Source organism: Pinus tabuliformis, chromosome 1_2, assembly GCF_031772625.1.
Source record: "Pinus tabuliformis cultivar Carrire ecotype Pingquan chromosome 1_2, CPIR1, whole genome shotgun sequence".
Classification (NCBI taxonomy): Eukaryota; Viridiplantae; Streptophyta; class Pinopsida; order Pinales; family Pinaceae; genus Pinus; species Pinus tabuliformis.
The window spans coordinates 71,995,980-72,013,952 of NC_142298.1; the positions used below are offsets into that span (position 1 = coordinate 71,995,980).

A 17,973-nucleotide genomic window follows, 5' to 3' on the forward strand; every position below is an offset into this window, starting at 1 on the left:
ATAAAACCAAGAAAACAATAAAAAAAATCAATAAAGCTACCAAAAAGAAGAAAATAAAACAAGAAAGCTAAAAATCAAAAGAAAAGTAAAGAAATAAAACGAGAAAGCTAAAAATCAAAGTCGCATGTAGACACATGGAGTGTGTGCATGTGGTTTCCCATCCAATGCTTACTCTATTTATTAGATGGTGAGGAGGATGGGAGGTATTCCATCTTTCCGAGATTCTATCTTTCATTCTCTTGGAAGAATGGTGTTCTAAGACATAGGAGTCACTGGTAGTAGTACGTTGATTGAGGGCTCGGGGGTGGCCAATTGTAGCAAATCCTTGCACAATTGAGCCTACGGTTGGGTGGAGAGTCGTCCCCAAAACTTTGTTGCTGTTAGCAAGATTCAAATAACATCCAACTCCGAAATCACAAGCAAGGAATATCATTGCCACAGGTAAGTTGTTTTTGCTCCTATTTCTTAGAAATTCTATGTTAAATAGTTGATAAATTGTGTGTTGATTATAAATCGCATAATTAATCTAATTAGTTGCATGTTTTAATTTCGGGGTTGTTACATATTTCTCTTTGTAATTGAATAACCCTGTGAGGTATTCCGTGATGTATTCAGATTTTACTACTGCTTAATAATAATAAACCCTCATAGTGGTTGCATTGGTTTTCCCGCACTGGGTTTTTCTGGGGACTTTCGTCCAAAAATAACTATGTCCTATGTGTTTATATTTTCCTTGCTCAGTTTCTATGTTTCAAAATCATATTTAATTGGTGTAGGCTCCTTCAGTAATTTGCTTCGACATTTCATGAAGAAATCTAAAATAAGTTTGTAACATAATTTACAATCTAGGAGAAGTAGATTCAGCTGGTTGCAGTAGGATTCCTAAGATTGTTAGATCTAGGAATTTTCACATGGTATCAGAGGTGTTGATGTGAAATAGGGAAGAGCAGATCTAGCTCTGAAGCAAGGGCCAACTTGTTGTAGCAAGCAGCAGTTCGAATCCCCTGAGGGATTGCACAGTGCTACCCAAGAGGGTTGTATTTTCGTGGGTGTCTCTCTTTGAGTGAGCCGACAAAGAGGTAAGACTACCAGATCGAAAATTTTCTGAAGCAGAGAGAGATACGCAGAGCCACACAAAGCTAGAGGAACGCAATTTCTACAAGTTATTTGCTGGGTAGAAAAGCCGTAAGAAGGAAGAAGCATATCACATAGTGAGGGAATACTTCTTTAGTGATTTCTTGCCAAGGAAATCAGTATTTCTCATTTGCTGAGCAACAGCTTACCAGCTCCATCTGGGAGTGCATAAGGCAGCCTAGGAGCTACGTAGTAAGGAGAAAGAGGGAGTTGTTCAACAGTTTTCGGAGAATATGGAAACCAGTGGCTTGAGGGATCAGGACAGGTTAGACGGGGCTTCCTACTATGCCATCTGGAAGGCTAGAATGACTTTCCTTCTAGATGAGCATGCCCTCAAGACGTATGTTGATAATGTGGTAGCTGTCCTGGCAGATGCAGATCCGCTGAAGAAGTACAGAGTTGAGATGGCTAAGGACAAGAGGATGATATTGGATGGAGTCAAGGATCACGTAGTGTGCTACATTGCAAGCAAAGGGACCACTAAGGAAATGTGGGATGCCTTGGCCACATTATATCAGGGATCTTCTGAGCAGAGGAAGATGTACTTAGAGCAAAAGTTGAGATCTGCTCAGATGTAGAAGGGAGAACGTGTGGATTCGTTCCTCACAAAACTGAAGGAAACCCGTGATGAGTTCTCAACTACAGGATATACACCTCAGGATTCAGAGTTAGTGAGACTGGCTCTAAATTTCGTCTGAATGATTGGAAAATCTTTGTCCAGAGTATCTTGGGCAAAGCAGCGTTGCCAAATTGGGACGAGATGTGGGCGGCTCTTAAACAAGAAGAGTTAAGGAGAGACCTACTCAAGGTCAAACTTGACGGGAGCAGCAACAACAGTGGGTTGAAGCCCAAAGTGGAGGAAGAGGAGAACACAGCTCTTACATCAAAGGGACAACAGGGGCAACAAAGACGAAAGAAGGAAGTCTCCAAGGAAGTGCTTCAGATGTGGCGAGATGAGCCACTATGCATCCTAGTGTCCTTTGAAGAAAAATGACAAATATGAGAAGCATGATCCCAAGGTTGCAGCCACAAAGATCGAACAGGAGGAGGAGTTTGCCATGACAACCAAGATACCTACAGGAGGGAGGTGTGTTGATATAAAATTGTAGTTTGATGGAGCTACAGATGGGTAGGATCCTTGAAGAGTCCACCTCTTGGATCATCACCTTGTTACGAGGGCCCATGATCATTAGTAGCGGGATGGTGGAGTTTCAGTTGGTGTCATGGAGTGTGGAGTCAACAGATGCAGTGGTTAGTAGAGCCAGAATGTGAGAAGCGCAAAGAAGAGAGGTAATCGTGAGAGGAGGCATAACGCAGAGCTTCAACAACATCGTGGCTCCAGAGGCAACGTGGGACTAGCAACAGCCAGGATTTCATCACCGAGGTGTATCCACTAGATACTTGTCTAGTTTTTGGTGTTTTTCAGTTGCTTCTCACATCAACTGAGTTGCAGTATTGATGTAGTGTTAACAGTGACAGTGCTAGTAGCATAGCAAATGCAACATTTGAGAGGGAGTTGTAGTACAGATGTAGCATTGGTAGTGGTAGTGTCAAAGGCAGCATTACAATAGTAGCAGTAGTGCAATAGTTGGTGGACAGCAGGTCAGACATCAGCAGCACAGAGGACGATGCTTCAGAGCCAGAGCAGTATGCAGTAGCAGTGTATTGTTAGAGCACATTCCTCGCTAAGAGGGAGTATTGATTTGGGGTAGCATTAGATGTGATCTAAGCCTCAAATTTTGTAGGGAGGCTTGGGCACAGGAATTCCAAAGAACCCAGAAAGCGTTTTGGGAAATTCCACCTAGAAGTGATTTTTTAAAAACAATTAATATTTTTAATGGGGTTCCTAAGTCTAAACTTAGTAAAATTAAATTATTAATGGGTATTAATCTAATCAGAGGTGAAACTTCTAGAAAAAGCCACAGATCAAGCCAAAAACAATCTGAGCCTTTGATTAAGTTTTAATCTAGGTTTTTGGTTGTCCAACAGGAAGATATAAGAAGGGGCTTGAGGGTCATTTAGAAAACACACACAGAGAGATAGAGAAAATCGATTTTCTGAAGTGAGAAGTTCTCAGGAGGAAAAATTGATTGAAAAGATCTCTTGGAGTTGAGGGGCAGGGATAGCAGCTTCCGGAGAGAGAGATTCTCAGTCGGAGATACATTAGTAGAGAGAGGTAGTGAGTGATCTAGACGCCTTGACACAGAGGCTGATGCAGAGCTAGAAGGGCCACACAGAAGCAACGCAGAGGGAGAGAGAGAAAGTCGAAAGTCAGAGCAGAGGGTTAGTTTTAGTAGCTGGAAGCCAGGGTGTGAAACCGGGAGGTTGAGAGCAGTGACTCTGGGCTACTGATCGATTCCCCAGCTGGGTGATGCAATGCCTGAAAGGGTTGACGCTGGGACAACGTAGAGATAGTGCAGTGCCTACCAGGGGCACCTCATCCAGCAGCCACAACAGCCGAGACTTTTTCTCAGTGATTGTGTGGGGTAAACTCAAAAAGCTTCTGCCAGTATTTCTCTCTGTAACTTAATAACCCTATGAGGTATTCAGTGATGTATTCAAATTTTTCTACTGCTTAATAATAATAAACCCTCAAAGCTGCTGCACCAGTTTTCCTGCAATGGGTTTTCTCCAGGGACTTTCGTCCAAAAATAACTGTGTCCTATGTGTTTATATTTTCCTTGCTCAGTTTCTATGTTTCAGAATCATATTTAATTGGTGTAGGCTACTTCAGTAATTTGCTTCGATATTTCATGAAGAAATCTGAAATAAGTTTGTAACATAATTTACAATCTAGGAGAAGTAGATTCATCTAGTTGCAGTAGGATTCTTGAGATTGTTAGATCTAGGAATTTTCACAGTTTTACAATTGTACCATGGTTCCACTTTGACAGCAGTGACAATGGCGGTTGTTGTACATCTGCTTGTCTTAGACTTTCATTTAAATTCCTCCTTCTTCTTCTATTAATAACTTCTCTGCAATCTCCAGCATTGGAAACCACTAACTGACCACCAATAATGAGAGCGGTGACACAAGTAGTACCACCAGAAACACCCTGTTTCAAAAACTCATCATATGTTCTCAAGTACTCGGCCATCACTGCCTCCTCAATATTCTTCTGGTCTATAAGATTATTTTATTAATAATGTCAATCCCATAGTCATAGTCTTCTTCATCATCTGTTGTTTGTAAATTATCTTTCATTGCCTGAAGCAAAGCGTTGACAATATTCTTTCCAATATTTCCAGCAGCAAAATTTGCAGCTTTGCGACCGCCATGACCATCAAATACAAAAAAGGAGACATCCTCTGCCTCATCCACAAACTCAAAATTGTTGGAGATATCATCAGAATTGTCATTATCAGTTGGATGAAGAACATCGATGGTAATTATCATGACCTTGTGGGTGTCCTCAATAATCGATTTTCCTTTGGCTTTCCGTTTTCCCTTTCTGCAAGAAACTGCATAATAAAAGCCTTCCACATCATTGCTTTGCCTTTTGGGAGTCTCAGTTCCTTAGGTTCTGACTCTGAATCCAAGGTAGGGGATGTAGGTATAGTCAAAGTTGATATGTTGTAGCTCGTAGTCCCATGTGTATTTTCTTGTAGTTGTGGAAGAGAGACACTAAAAGTAATAGTATGAACATTGGAAAGAACCACAAGATTTACTGCAACATTTGGAATTGGTGTTGTGTTCCTGGACGAAGGAGTGCGATGCGTTATTTCTTCATGATATTTGTAATCACCATTGACATTGATGTGCGGTGAGGAGGAGGTCAATGGAGTTGAAGGAGAAAAGGATACTGGGGTTAATGAAAGAGGAAAGGGTTTTATTAAGGGGGCTCCCAATGGGGTGGAAGGAGAAAAAATATGGAAGGAGAAAAAAATATGGAAGGAGACCTCAATGGGCTTGAAGTTGGAAGAGAAACTGTAACGAAGAAGTGGAGTTGAAGTACGCAGTAAGATTGAAGGTGACTTTGATGGAGTAGATGTAGAGAGTAATATTGAATTAGAAGACTTGATTGGAGTTGATGAAGATGATAACATTAGCTTTTCAAGTTTATAGGTGACTTCAGCCGCGGGCAATGTAGGAGTAGAAGGCACTGTGGTTGTAAATAATTGAGATTTATAAACTCCGATTCTGATTGTGATCGTGATTAGGGAGCGCTTCTCTAATTTCTTGAGGGAGCGAATTAACTTTATCATGTTCTTCAATAGTTTCTCCTAAGCTTGGAATGTCATCTTTATGATGATCATAATCCATAATGGGCATAACCTCTTCGTGATCTTCTGCAGAATGTAGTGATTCTTCATGAATAATTTCTGTAGATTCATTTTTTTCCTCCCTGCTTTCATCCTCAACTGTCATATACCCACTTCGATTATTATTCTCATTCATGTCAATGTTCTCTCCCTTTAGACATGTTGCATATGCTTTAAGATGTTTTTATTTGCTGTAATGATTCTCGAATTTCACTTAACTGCTCAATGATTTCAGGACATAAAATTAATGGCATATTGTGCGGTGGACTCCTTATAGACTACTGTTCGAACCGAAACATCTCATAGAGGTGACGAAAGCATTGATGGGCATAAACAATACCTTCAACTTTTTTGCCTTTCAACTTATTTGGTCTTTCCGGTTCACTTTCATAAAGACCTTTTTACATGCGACAACACACGGGCACATTTGTTTAGCAGCATTGTGGCAAGACCGATTCATAAACTGTTTGCATACTATCAAATGCAAATGACATTATTCGCAACAATGAAAAAGCATTGCAGATATAAAAAAGTGTTTCTGGATCATTTCTAGAGGATTGCAATGAAATGTGGAGACTGTTGAGTTGTTTTTAAGCTTCTCACTTTTGCATAAAGATAATTGAAATTGAATGCGAATTTTGATTTAAAAAAGATGCATTTATACAAAATAAAATATCCGTGTGAACAAATAATGTTAATTGCATTTTTACATATTTATATTATTCAGAAAAGATAGAAAAATAGCTGGAAGTTTCTATAAAAAGAGTTACATATAATTATACTTTTGTCATGAGAAAAAAATGTTAAAAAGACCAAACAAGTTAGAAAAAATGAAATATATACTAGGTAGTTTGGAAGTTCACAAGGAAAATTATTTAGAAATTAAATGTTCAATTGAGGGGATAGATGAAACCTGAAGTATCCCAAGCCACCTTATATTCTCTAAATTGACACCAAATGTTAAGTTATTGATCCCATGAAAATATCCACCTGAAAATCCAATGCAACTATTACGTATCTTTACATAAATAATAAGTATCAATATTCATCCATAAAAATACTTCTTAGAAAATGCACAACTCAAAATGTTTTAATACTAATTATTGAGAAGATAATGAGTAGAATGTGCATAAGAAACTTATATAACTAATAAAGAGTTTAAAGCTTGCATTTGAATCCATTATAAAATATGTTTAGATAATGGAGGAAGGAGATATAAAGCATCAAGCCGTGAGAATATAGGATGAACATATGGAAAAATAAAATTAAAAAAACCTTCATTTCTTCATTATTAGGAAGCTTAAACTTTTATTTATTGAATTACTAGCCACTCCACATTTGACACATTCATATATGATGCCATATTAGAAACCCTAGTTTCGCAGGCAAAAAAAATGATGCCACCCAGCCAAAAATCTTCAAAATAGTTGCTGAAAAATATTGAATAAATCAGAAAATAAACCTAATATTGGGTAAACCAATCTATGGGCTACGATCCCAAGCAACCTAATAAAAACACTTTTCCAGCCAAAAAAACAATGAAACAAGCCCAGATATTCCTCTAGTTAGTGTTTCTGCCGCATGCCAACGTCTGATCTCAAAAATATTAGCTTGAACAAACTTGGAAAGGTAAAAAAAAATACTCAAAACAACAGCGAAATGAGTTGGGAAGATTCACACTCACTTTGATACCTTGTTGGGATCAAGTGGAAACAAAATGCCAACTCACAACCCGCACATAAAAAAATTAAAAAACACAGCACTATAGAAGTGCGTCAGGGATGAACAAAAGGTGTACTAGAGAGTTACCCAAGCATGAGTATGATATACATGAGATGCACATAATAGAGAAAATATGCCTACCACAAAAGAATGCCAAAAATGTTGTGCCTGTAGACTTAAAAGCCTTGTATTAGAGAGTCTTCGCTCAATGATAAAAAAAAACTCTTTGCTCAATGATAAAAAACTATGATTTATAAATGAAGCCGAGTTGTGTGTATACTATATATACACAACTCAGGTAGGGTGTTCTCTCACGATGGATTATGGGACCACATAAGTAGTGGCAGTAGCTAAAAGGGTTATCGAGCCTACATATCAAAGTTTAGTAGGATAGCCTTAACCACAAACTAATATTACAATAACAGATGGCCTTTGCCATAATTAACGCATAACCAAATCCATTAAACACACAAGATGATTGTGAGTGCACTACATGTTTGGTGAGCAATGAAAGAGAGAGGCGAAGCCAATAGAGGCGGTAGAGACTGCACCTAAGGAAGCTTCTGGACCAGGCGACCTAGTAGTGGCAGAGTCAGTAGCTTACCTTGTTGAACTACCTGAAGACTGCCCATTTACCACTTCGAGTGAGCCCTTTAGTCCGGGCCGTCTCATTATAAGTGAGCCCTTGAGTAAGGACCGAGTGAAAGTTCAATTGTGCAGAACAATGTGATTGTATATTGGCAAGGCCAATAATTTCCAATAATCAGCGTGAGCCCAATCAGAGTAGTATAATTCTAGAATGGCCCAATATTTACTGTTGAAAGAATAGAAGTACTCAGATATCTAAAATAAATCTCAAGATAGATCAAACTTATTTACTATAGTTGAGTTCTGTTGAAGTTAAGCAATACAATATTACGACTTTAGAAAACCATACATGACATTTTAGAGAATCAAAATAGGATGTTTTAGCTTGTAGGATGGGCGCCCCGTTGCACAAGACCTGAAATTTATAAGTTAATTAAAAACCATTTCACCAATAGAGTTAGTAGAATGGAAACATAAATTTGGCAAGTCTACATCCAAAAATTAGTATGTGTAGGATTGTTCAAGATAATAGAAGACAAATACTATAGTGAAAAAATGTCAAACCAAAGGAAATAATGATTAAGAAGAGTACCTTGAAGAACAACACCTAATATTATAAGCTTCAAAGCCCTTAAAATAGCCTTTTGAGTTGCAGCGATTTTGTTAGACACCCTCTGCAGATAAAGGATAAAGATCACTCTCAATGTCTTTAGAGAAGTCACAAATATTCTACCAAAAAATTTGAAACAATTACAGCTCCGTGCTTATGAAGACATAAGAAGCACAAAGGATATTGTCAGAGTTATTTTAAAAGGAAACTAGTTATTTTTCTCATTATGCGTTCCATTAATAATAATTATGTCTAACCATCACAATATATTTTGGAGAACGGATTCCCTAGCTCATGTAAACCCTAGAAGAATTTGAACCCATTATTAATTTTTGGGTCATTTAAAAAGGGAATTTTAAAAGCCACTTGCGACATTTGATTTATGTCATGTCCAATTTTCACTCTTTAAACTTACTTTTCTTTAGCCATGACATTTCTGCTACATCATAATATTATCACCACTCATTATGAATGAGGAATTGTACTATGTTTGAAGACCCTGTTCAACAAGTTCTAATTTGGAGTATTTTTGGCTTAGTGGTCATTGGGGTTCTAGCTTTTGATGTAAATTTTCTCATTTAACATCTTCGAGGCGTCATTTCATATTTGGAGGCATGATAGCATGCATGGCTTATTTTCACTTTTTGAATCCTTTAGACAAACAGTTTCATGCATGTTTACTCATTTGAGGCGACTTTTCACATATCCCTAGGCATAGCCACATATATAGAGGCATGCCACGTCACTAGAACATGGTTTGGATGAGCATATTGCACTTTTGCTGACAGATCACATTGTCACATCACATGGGTCAATGGATCAAGAGGCTTGATTGATAAAATGCTTGGGGAGAGGAGCCTCCATTGACCACCATTTATTCATATTGGAGGACTGCTTTGCATTTGAGGGATTGTTTGACATTTAATTGCACTCACACATATCCTAGCACACATTTTGAGTGGAATGCCCATCAACTAAGGGGTTCCAAGGGATGACAAAACGTTGTTTGAGGTTTCATGCTTATTTTGGAGGAGTGTTTCACCTTTTGTGCACATTGTGTGCTATCCCTCATTGTATGAGGTCACATCCATGATTTTATCACAGTCTAGTTGCACAAGACAGCCACTTTTGATGGGATTGATTGATCACTGGACACATACAAGAGTTATTTTAAGGATGTGTACATTTTCCTTGGCATTACCCTTATGGTCCTATGAACCAAATACCTAAGCAATTAGGTGTATGATGTCTAGAGGAGAGCAGATAGCGTAGAGTTGTCTGCTTATGCACCTAGAGCCTAGTAGGAGCACCATTGATTGACCAATGATATGTTAATCGTGGAAAATCAATGGCACCTTGATGTGTTTAGTAATGTGATGGTATATTTCATATGAGGTACCCTTCTTCAAATGGTTACAAGCCAAGTCAGCTGACATGGGGACACAGGACACGAAGGACACGAGGACACGGTACACGGGGATTTGAGTGTCAGACACAGACACGTTGACCACATGAATTAGGACACACTATATATTATTTTATTAAAAATATATATAAATATATTACAAATTAGATATATCTTACACAAATTCTCATTCATGATACAAATGCATTGATTCAAACATATATCTTCATCTAGATGTAAGTTTTACAAAGTAACATTATGCATACAAATACAATTTTGACATAAATGATAAATCATAATACATATTCAATTCATCAATGATCCAATAGGAAAAAGACAAGATATTGTAATTTTCTCATTAATTCATCAAAATCAAAATGTGTTACATAGGTAGTACAATGCCAATGGCAAATAGAAATAGAAAATACAAAACAACTACAAGTCTACAGGCCTCAAGGCAGTGGGTAGCTCATGAGTCATCAATCCTCATCATCAAAATCAACATCATTGTACTCATCATCATAGTCACCACTGCTTTCCTCTGTTACATCCTCCTTTGTATCCAAAGTCATATCTGCATCTGCTGGTGTGGAGGATGACCCCTCTACAATATCACCATCATCAAATGTGATAGGCTCTAGCACTGGCTCATTGAGATCCAAGTTGGCCAATTCCAACTCAACACTGATGTCTAGACCCATATCATCAAGAAAGACATCCCACATCTTTGTCTTTCCCTTCAACCACTCATTCCTCTGCCTATAAATAAGATGAAGATTGGTGTGCACATACACCATTGTCTCTGACCTGGAAAAATTCCCATATGTTCTCCAATTCCTCTCGCAATAAGAGGACGAAATCACCTAAGAGAGGAGCCTCATGGCTAACTGCTATAGAGGAGGGCTTGTTGTCCCATGAGTTGCCCACCAAGAATAGGGCTTCTTAGCCCCCCTGTCTCTAATCACATCATATCCTACAAATCGACCAGTACCAGTGGAAAACTTTGCAAAGACATCCTCCACCTCGTCAAGGGATTCTCTATCCTAAAAAATCCGCTGAATGGATATTTCCTCCCCTATGATATTTCACCATCCATGTGAGTAGGGAATCTGCGGGAAGGTCCACCATTCAGCCACTCATGGCTGTAGTATTTTGGGTTCAATGAGTGAGCCAAACAATGTAAAGGTGTGTAATTCTTGTCCCATCTGCTAACAAGAATATCCTGTATGGTGGTGAAGAAGGCCTCTAATGATGTCTCATACTCGGGGCACTCACTCTGTAAAATAATGCTCCTTGTTGACCACTACGTGTCAACAACCCATAGCAATACACCCCCCTTTTTTGCAAAAGGGATAGTGCTTGATCGATATGTCTGTGCCGTCCAACTATTATCATCAACCTGATTATAATGTTATAATGTAAACCCATTCTGCATGTATATGATGTAAACAATCTCAGCAAATCTATGTCATGTAAGTAATTGCCTAGGTAAACCTACTTTGCTGGTGACGATCTGCATTTTGGGAGGTTTATTGTCTCACCGATCCATTCTCGGATGGTCGGCAGAGTTTTCCTTCAGTCTTACCTCAAAGCTGAAATGGATTTTGTCACTGGGATCTTAGGCGAGTCCTAGTGTTCTAGATCGAGTCTACGTAAAAGTGATTTAGGAATAATCCTAACTATTTGGTTAGCTTATTTTATTACAAATTGCTTCGTCTGCTGGATTATATTTGTGTCGTAGAAATGGGTAGTCTTTGAGGGTCTTTTATAAAATGGTTTTCCCCCTTGAGATGTAAAAAATGTGAAAGAAAATCATGATGTAAAGTGTCTTGAGGGTTGGAAAAATAATTTATCCCCTCATAGGTTAATTAATTAAATTTTCTGGCCAAAAAATTAATTAAAATCCTAAGCCAGAAATTTAATTAATTCTAGGTCCTAGGTAAATTTAAATTCTCCAAAGGCAAAATCCATCGGTTCTTAAAAAATAAATTTTAGGAGATCCAGGGACTAAGGTGAATTAATTATTTTGCTAAATTTTAAGTCTTTGATCTTTGGGAGTTAAGTCAAAGTCAAATTTTTTAGGAAACTAACTCAAAAATTTTATTTTTGAGTTAATTAAAATACATTTAATTGAAAAATTCGAATTTTCTCAAGAATTTAATATTTCGACAAATGAGATTAAAAGAAATTTTAATCCTCATCAATGGTCGAGATTGCTTTGACGAGGATCACTCGAACTAGCCGTTGGAGGACTTATCTTTAAATAGGAGGTCATTTGTCAGTCAGTTCATCCGATGTTTGAGTCGTGTGTTAAGCGAAAAGCTCTCGTGTAATCTTTTTCTGAATAATAACGAAAGACTTTGGGGTTAATTTTCGTCGGTGTTACTCTTCATGGAAATACTGTAAGATGTATTGTTTTTCATGCGTAAATATTTTTTAGCCATTGATAATAGCTTCTGAAGAGTGATTTGAGTACAGGTATCTTGCTCAGTCGCTGGGGTTTAAATGATAATTTAAGTTTTGAAAATAATAGTAGGTATCTCTATTTATCTGAATTTTATTATTGTTTTCTCACTCTATTTTGATGGTTGAATTGAGTTTTGCAGGAAAGTCTTAGTTTTTTAGATTCTCGAGTGTTCGGAGAAGTTTTCAGTTGGACCAGCCAACTCCCGATCCATATTTCCTGAAGAGCCCAGCTTAATTTGATCTCGGGCTTATCATAAGATTTTTAGTGGTGATGCATAAAGGGTTTTGAATTAAGCACCTCTTTTAAAATTTAGAAATTAAAATTTTTATGTGCGAAGTTGACGAATCTGGCTATTGAGAGCCTTAGATTATCAGATATGGGAGCGGAGTTGGACTCACACTCACCAAATCTGATAGATCTGCCATTGCTATGCATAGATCTATAAAGTTTTTGGGATTTCTGACTTGGGTTTCTCGGTTTTATTTATTTTTGGTATATCTGGGTGTTTTCGTTTTCAGGTATAGGTTGCAGATATGAAGGTGAAGTTTGATTTGAAGCCAGATCTAGGTCTTGGAGGGTAAGATCTGGCCTCAAAATTATTTTTGCAGAGAGTCTATCTAGACTTTTGTAGTCCAAAGGTTTTTTATTTTTTTATTATTTTAAATCTAGAAATAATTTAATTTTTGAAGGGTTTCACTGGTAAATCTTAAACAGAGGTATAACATCTTAATCTGGAAATTTCTCTTTGGTTCTTTGGCTACCTGTCTACTGCCTGGGTTTTCAATTTATTTGCTGCAAAAAAAATTTGAATTTTTTTTGCTGCCTTTGTTGCTACGTTTTTCTTCATCTACTGCTATCTTCTTTAACCCGCAACCCTCGCTACTCTACACTTCTCAGTCGATCTGCTCCGTGGCCCTCTTTACCTATGTCCTTGCTGCATTGCCATTGCCCCCGTTGTCATAGCTCCAAGCGTCTCTGCGTTCCTCACTACCGCTGCTCCATCGCATCCCTCAACCTGTTGTCGCATCCTCAAACCTTCATCTCCCTCGAGTTCCCTAAACCGCGTCCCTTTTTTGGTCGCACCCGTTCGCCTTTCCATCGCTGCCATCTTCCTAACCCGCAACTCTTTCCTCCCTCATCCGTCAGCTCTCCTTCCTCGCCTTGCATCAAAACTCTTGACCTCATGTGTCCCTCTCCATTGCGCCATTCCAACGAGCAGACTCCCTTCTCGTCTCTCGTAAAGTTGTCGAAATCACTCGTAGCTCCCTCTAAGTTCCTCTCCATACGCTACTGCCTACTTGCAAAAAAAAATAACATTTCAATTTCCTCTGTTTAGTATGCATTAGGTTTAGAATTTTTTATACAATTCGATTTTTTTTATTTGGTTGCTCTTTGCTTTGTTTACGTTTCATTTTTATTCATTTTGATTTCATTTAGGTTAGTTTATTTTAGATAGTTTGATTTGTTTTTTTTTTTATGAGATTTCATTTTTGTTTTTATTTGTTTTGATCTTCTTTATTAAAATGAAATCTAAAAAAAAATTAATTGTTTTCTTTCTTTATTTTTTGACTTTGACCTTTTCTATATTTTCAAATTTCATTTTGATTTGTTTTGATTTGGATTTTTTATTTTTATTTTTATTTTTTTTATTATCGAAAATAAAAAATATAAATCCAAAACCCTAAAAACCTAAAAACAAAACTAAAAATAAAAAAGGCTTCATTTTTCATGTGACCTTGAGATTGTCTAAAAAATTTTAAATCAAAAGTAATTTTTCGCGTTAAAAGATTTTAAATTTTCTTTTATGTGGCCTCTAGCCCATTAAAAAAATTTAAAAATTATTAAATCCTTTTGATTTGTTTTGGTCACATAGGTCATTTATCGCATTTAGTCTTGTTTCATAAAACTTAGCGCATCGAAGAAATTTTCCTAAGGACTAATTAAATCGTCAATTTAAAATTCCTTCTTGGTGTCTTTTCGGGCTAAGGGTAAAATCTAAAGAAAACTTTTGTGGTATTAACATTTTTCATTTCTCTATAGTTAAACACGCTTAAAAGTTTTGTATCTAAGGATTGACTATAGAAAATCTTCCTAGATTTGCGTCACTAGGCATAAATCATTTTAATTCTAGGATTGTGAATTGATTAGCATTTAAATTTCATGTTTTTTTTAAAGTATTTGGATCTCTAGAAATTTAACTGCTAGAATATTTTGCATCTATTGAAATTAATTGTCATTGCTAGAACTATTTGATGTGTGTTACATGTTAGATATATTGCGAATATTTTCAAGTAATTGTTAAAATGCTCTGTCGTGGAATTATAATAGATTGCATATCTTTGTTTCCTAAGCTAAGTATTTTTGAGCATCTGTTGACATTGATATCATAAATTGCAATGAAGTTTTTGTTCTCTTTGAGCTATAATTGTATCAAAAAGATTTGAAATAAGCTTGTGGTTTAATTGTAATATCTTTGGGAGTTTACTTCTAAGTATTCATCCAGTAAAGTGAACATTTCATTTTGGTAATTGAGGGCTTTTGCGACACGGTGTTAATCCTCGAGTCTAACTTCATCTCATCATCTGGTGCATTTGCATATAAGTTAGCTTTGCATAAATAAAATTTACTTCCAAGCATAAGCTTGGTCAATATAGAGATAGATATCCATACATCTTTGCTTGAGAAGCCTGCTTTTAATAGTACTTAAAACGGTAGCCTTGCAGTCATCAGATCCACAACTCTCCGCAGCGCCAAAGGCACCGGGTAGTGTGCTTCGCCTTATCTTCTCTCTGCCAATTACTACGAAATCACGATCAACACAGAAAGGATCGAAGGATTCACATTTAAATAAGCATTTAACTAAAATTAACCAAGATTCCTGCATCTCACATTAGCTTTAGGATCTGCATTTCATATAAGATAGTCATTCATCTAAGCAGCAGTCGCTAATCGATTACTTGGTCTTAATTCACCTACCAAGATCATTGACTCCATAAGGCACTGGTATCAATCGTTTAAAATCTAATCAAATCCTGTAAGTCCTGCTAAATCTTAATCAAGTACTTGGTCGCTTCACTATGTCTCCCGAACTGGTTGGTTCCCAACTAGTTCTTCTTCATTCCATTCCATAGGGCCTACCCCCCTTAGCCTGTTGTAGGGAGACAACTTAAACGAAGAGATTGGGGATCAAGGTGACAGCCCCCAATCTGAGACGTTGTCGTGGCGCCTAGACATTCTGTGCGACAACACTCCTCACAGACTCCATCATGGAATCCCATCCCTCATAAACCTATCCTAGAATGGGTTGGTCTATATCTGCAAATCAAAGCAAAGAAATGATAGGGTCCATGATCTTATTAAGTAGACTTACCCTCTCCCACCAAGCATAATCTAACACTGTGTCCTTCACTCTTTTTGAGGCTGCTTTATTTGTCTTTCTCCAAAAAGACCAAAACTCTGAAATAACCATGGCCCCAAGAGCGCTCTTGACCTCCCTCAACCTCTTCAACATGATGAATGAAGGGGCAAACCGTGTATCTACAATCTTCAACAATGATAGATTGGTGTACTCCTTGTAGATAGTGAGGGAATTTGTATGATTTTGTACAAAGTTACGGATATGTCATGCATCCTCAATAATGCTTCCAATCCAAAGCACATCAGAATCAATAGATTTAAATGCTAAGTTCAATGGATGGAGAATGTAAGGTGTCCAAAACACTTGTGGATATTTAGCTTTCACAATCATGCCAACAACCTTGCAAACAGGTGCATTATCTGTAATGATTTGCACACAAGAATCAACACCTAATCTTCAATAACTTTAATTAAAAAACTCACCCATATATTGTGCATCATTGTATTGTCCAAGTGCATCCACTGATTTCAAGAAAATTGGACCATTCAAGGAAGACACCATGAAGTTGATGAGTGGGTGTCGTGCTAGATCTGTCCATCCATCAGAAACAATGCTACCCCAGATGTTGGCCATGCTGATTTAATAGGCTCAAGCATTTTGTCCACCTCTTTCTTTGCCTTTGTCAACAATGTGGTTCTAAGCTTCTCTGACCCAGGAGGCACATACCCTAATGGATCCCCTTGAGATAGAGCTCAACACATCTCAATAAATAGAGGTGAGCATGCAACATTAAAGGATATGAATTTTTGATAGAAAAAAAGGCAATGGTGAGATCAAGCTTTTCCCGTTTCTCTTTCTGAAAAATCTTATCCATTGGACCAAGTGCAATTGCCTTTCTTTTTGTTGCTTGTCCCCCACCAGAACTCTCAAATGGGAATTTGTTTTTGCTTTTCCTCAAGAATGGAAGGGGGTCATCATTTTTGTTTTTTTAGATTTTGCAACCACATTTTCCATATGAACATTGACCTCTCTTTCCATTTCTTTACTCTTTGGTAAAGGCACATTTGTACAAGCTGCAATTCCACAACTTGGTAAAGCCAACAAATGAGCTTTCACATGGTAATATGTGCTCATGAAATTAATGTTTCAATAGCTGCATTTCCAACTCACATTGCCTCTTCCCTTCATCTTGTTGCCTAGACCTTGCTCTCTTGTGACATATTTCCACAAGGGATATTTTTTATCTTGAGGATATTATCTTCCCTCAACAACTGAAGTTGTTGTTGCAGCCCATTGCAATAGAGGGAACACTTGTAGCAGACCCTGATGAAATTGGAATAGGAGGGGCATCTCCAATGGGGACATTCTTCCCCTTTCTTTGCCCCTTCCCTGTTGTCCTTGATTGAGCCATGAACGCTATAAAAAATAAACAAAAAATGCACAAATTTGTTAAAGAAATGCACATGCAAACTGTTGTAATAAAAATGCAAAAAAATAGAGAGAAAATTCACATACTTGTTGCTTGAATCTATTTGAAAATTCTCCCACACCCTTTGGTCTTTTCTCTCACCCTTTGCTTTCTCCTCACACACCCTTTTCTCACGCACAATGACCTTGGTGAAGAATACAATGGCCAAATCACACTTTTAAAGGTGCGCGGAGGGAAAAATTCCGCCACATGTGTCCTGGAATCAGGACATGATCGTGTCCCATTGGGACACGATTGGGACACAATCGTGTCTCGATGGGGCACGATCGGACACGATCCGGAGGACACGTGTCCCACCAAATTGTGTCTGATTCGTCTGATTCGGGACATGTGGGGCTAGGGGAGCGAATCGGTTTCTTAGGTTACAATATGTTAGTGTGGTTTGTTGAGATATCTAGGGCATAGCAATTAGGTGATTTCTCTTCTTCTAATAATTTGTTGTGAATGTTTTTTACTACTTTAGATTAGGATCTTCTCTTTAATTAGATTATTATAGTATTCTTCTTTATCAAACAGCTACCAAAGCATAAACAATAAAGAGACAAGAGACACAGAATATAGGCGATCAACCAGGGCCAAAACCTCTCCAGCTGTAGAAGAAAACCCAAACAAATTCTTCTTCTCATAGAGACTTCAATTGAAAAATACCAAGACCAAGACCCTTGACCTATTTGACCTCTCCAAGACCAACTCACAAAGCTTCTTATTTTGACCTCTTCTTCTTCCTTCCTTTTCTTCTTGTAGCTTCTAGCTTGTTCCTTTTGTCCTTTGGTACACGAAAATATACGGGGTATCCAAATACACGAAAACAGCTACTATCAGGCTTGACACCTGTGAATATTTCTTCAGGGGTCTTGTTTTCTAATGCTTGACGAGGCACCCTGTTTTGAACATATACAACAACATGTGTGGCTTTTGCCCAAAGGAATTTTGGCAC

General features: G+C 37.6%; 1 protein-coding gene across 1 annotated transcript in view; it reads right to left on the reverse strand.

Moving 5' to 3' along the window:
- The window catches only part of LOC149204474 (uncharacterized), a 325,325-nt gene extending 316,579 nt beyond the window's left edge, over positions 1-8,746 (reverse strand). Inside the window, exons 1-3 of the mRNA XM_089397135.1 lie at positions 8,733-8,746; positions 8,300-8,436; positions 6,311-6,387 (exon numbers count right to left, since the gene is read on the reverse strand). Coding sequence (XP_089253261.1) covers positions 6,311-6,387; positions 8,300-8,436; positions 8,733-8,746 — 228 coding nt within the window. The remainder of the gene's footprint in view (positions 1-6,310; positions 6,388-8,299; positions 8,437-8,732) is intronic.
- Positions 8,747-17,973: the final 9,227 nt, after the last annotated feature.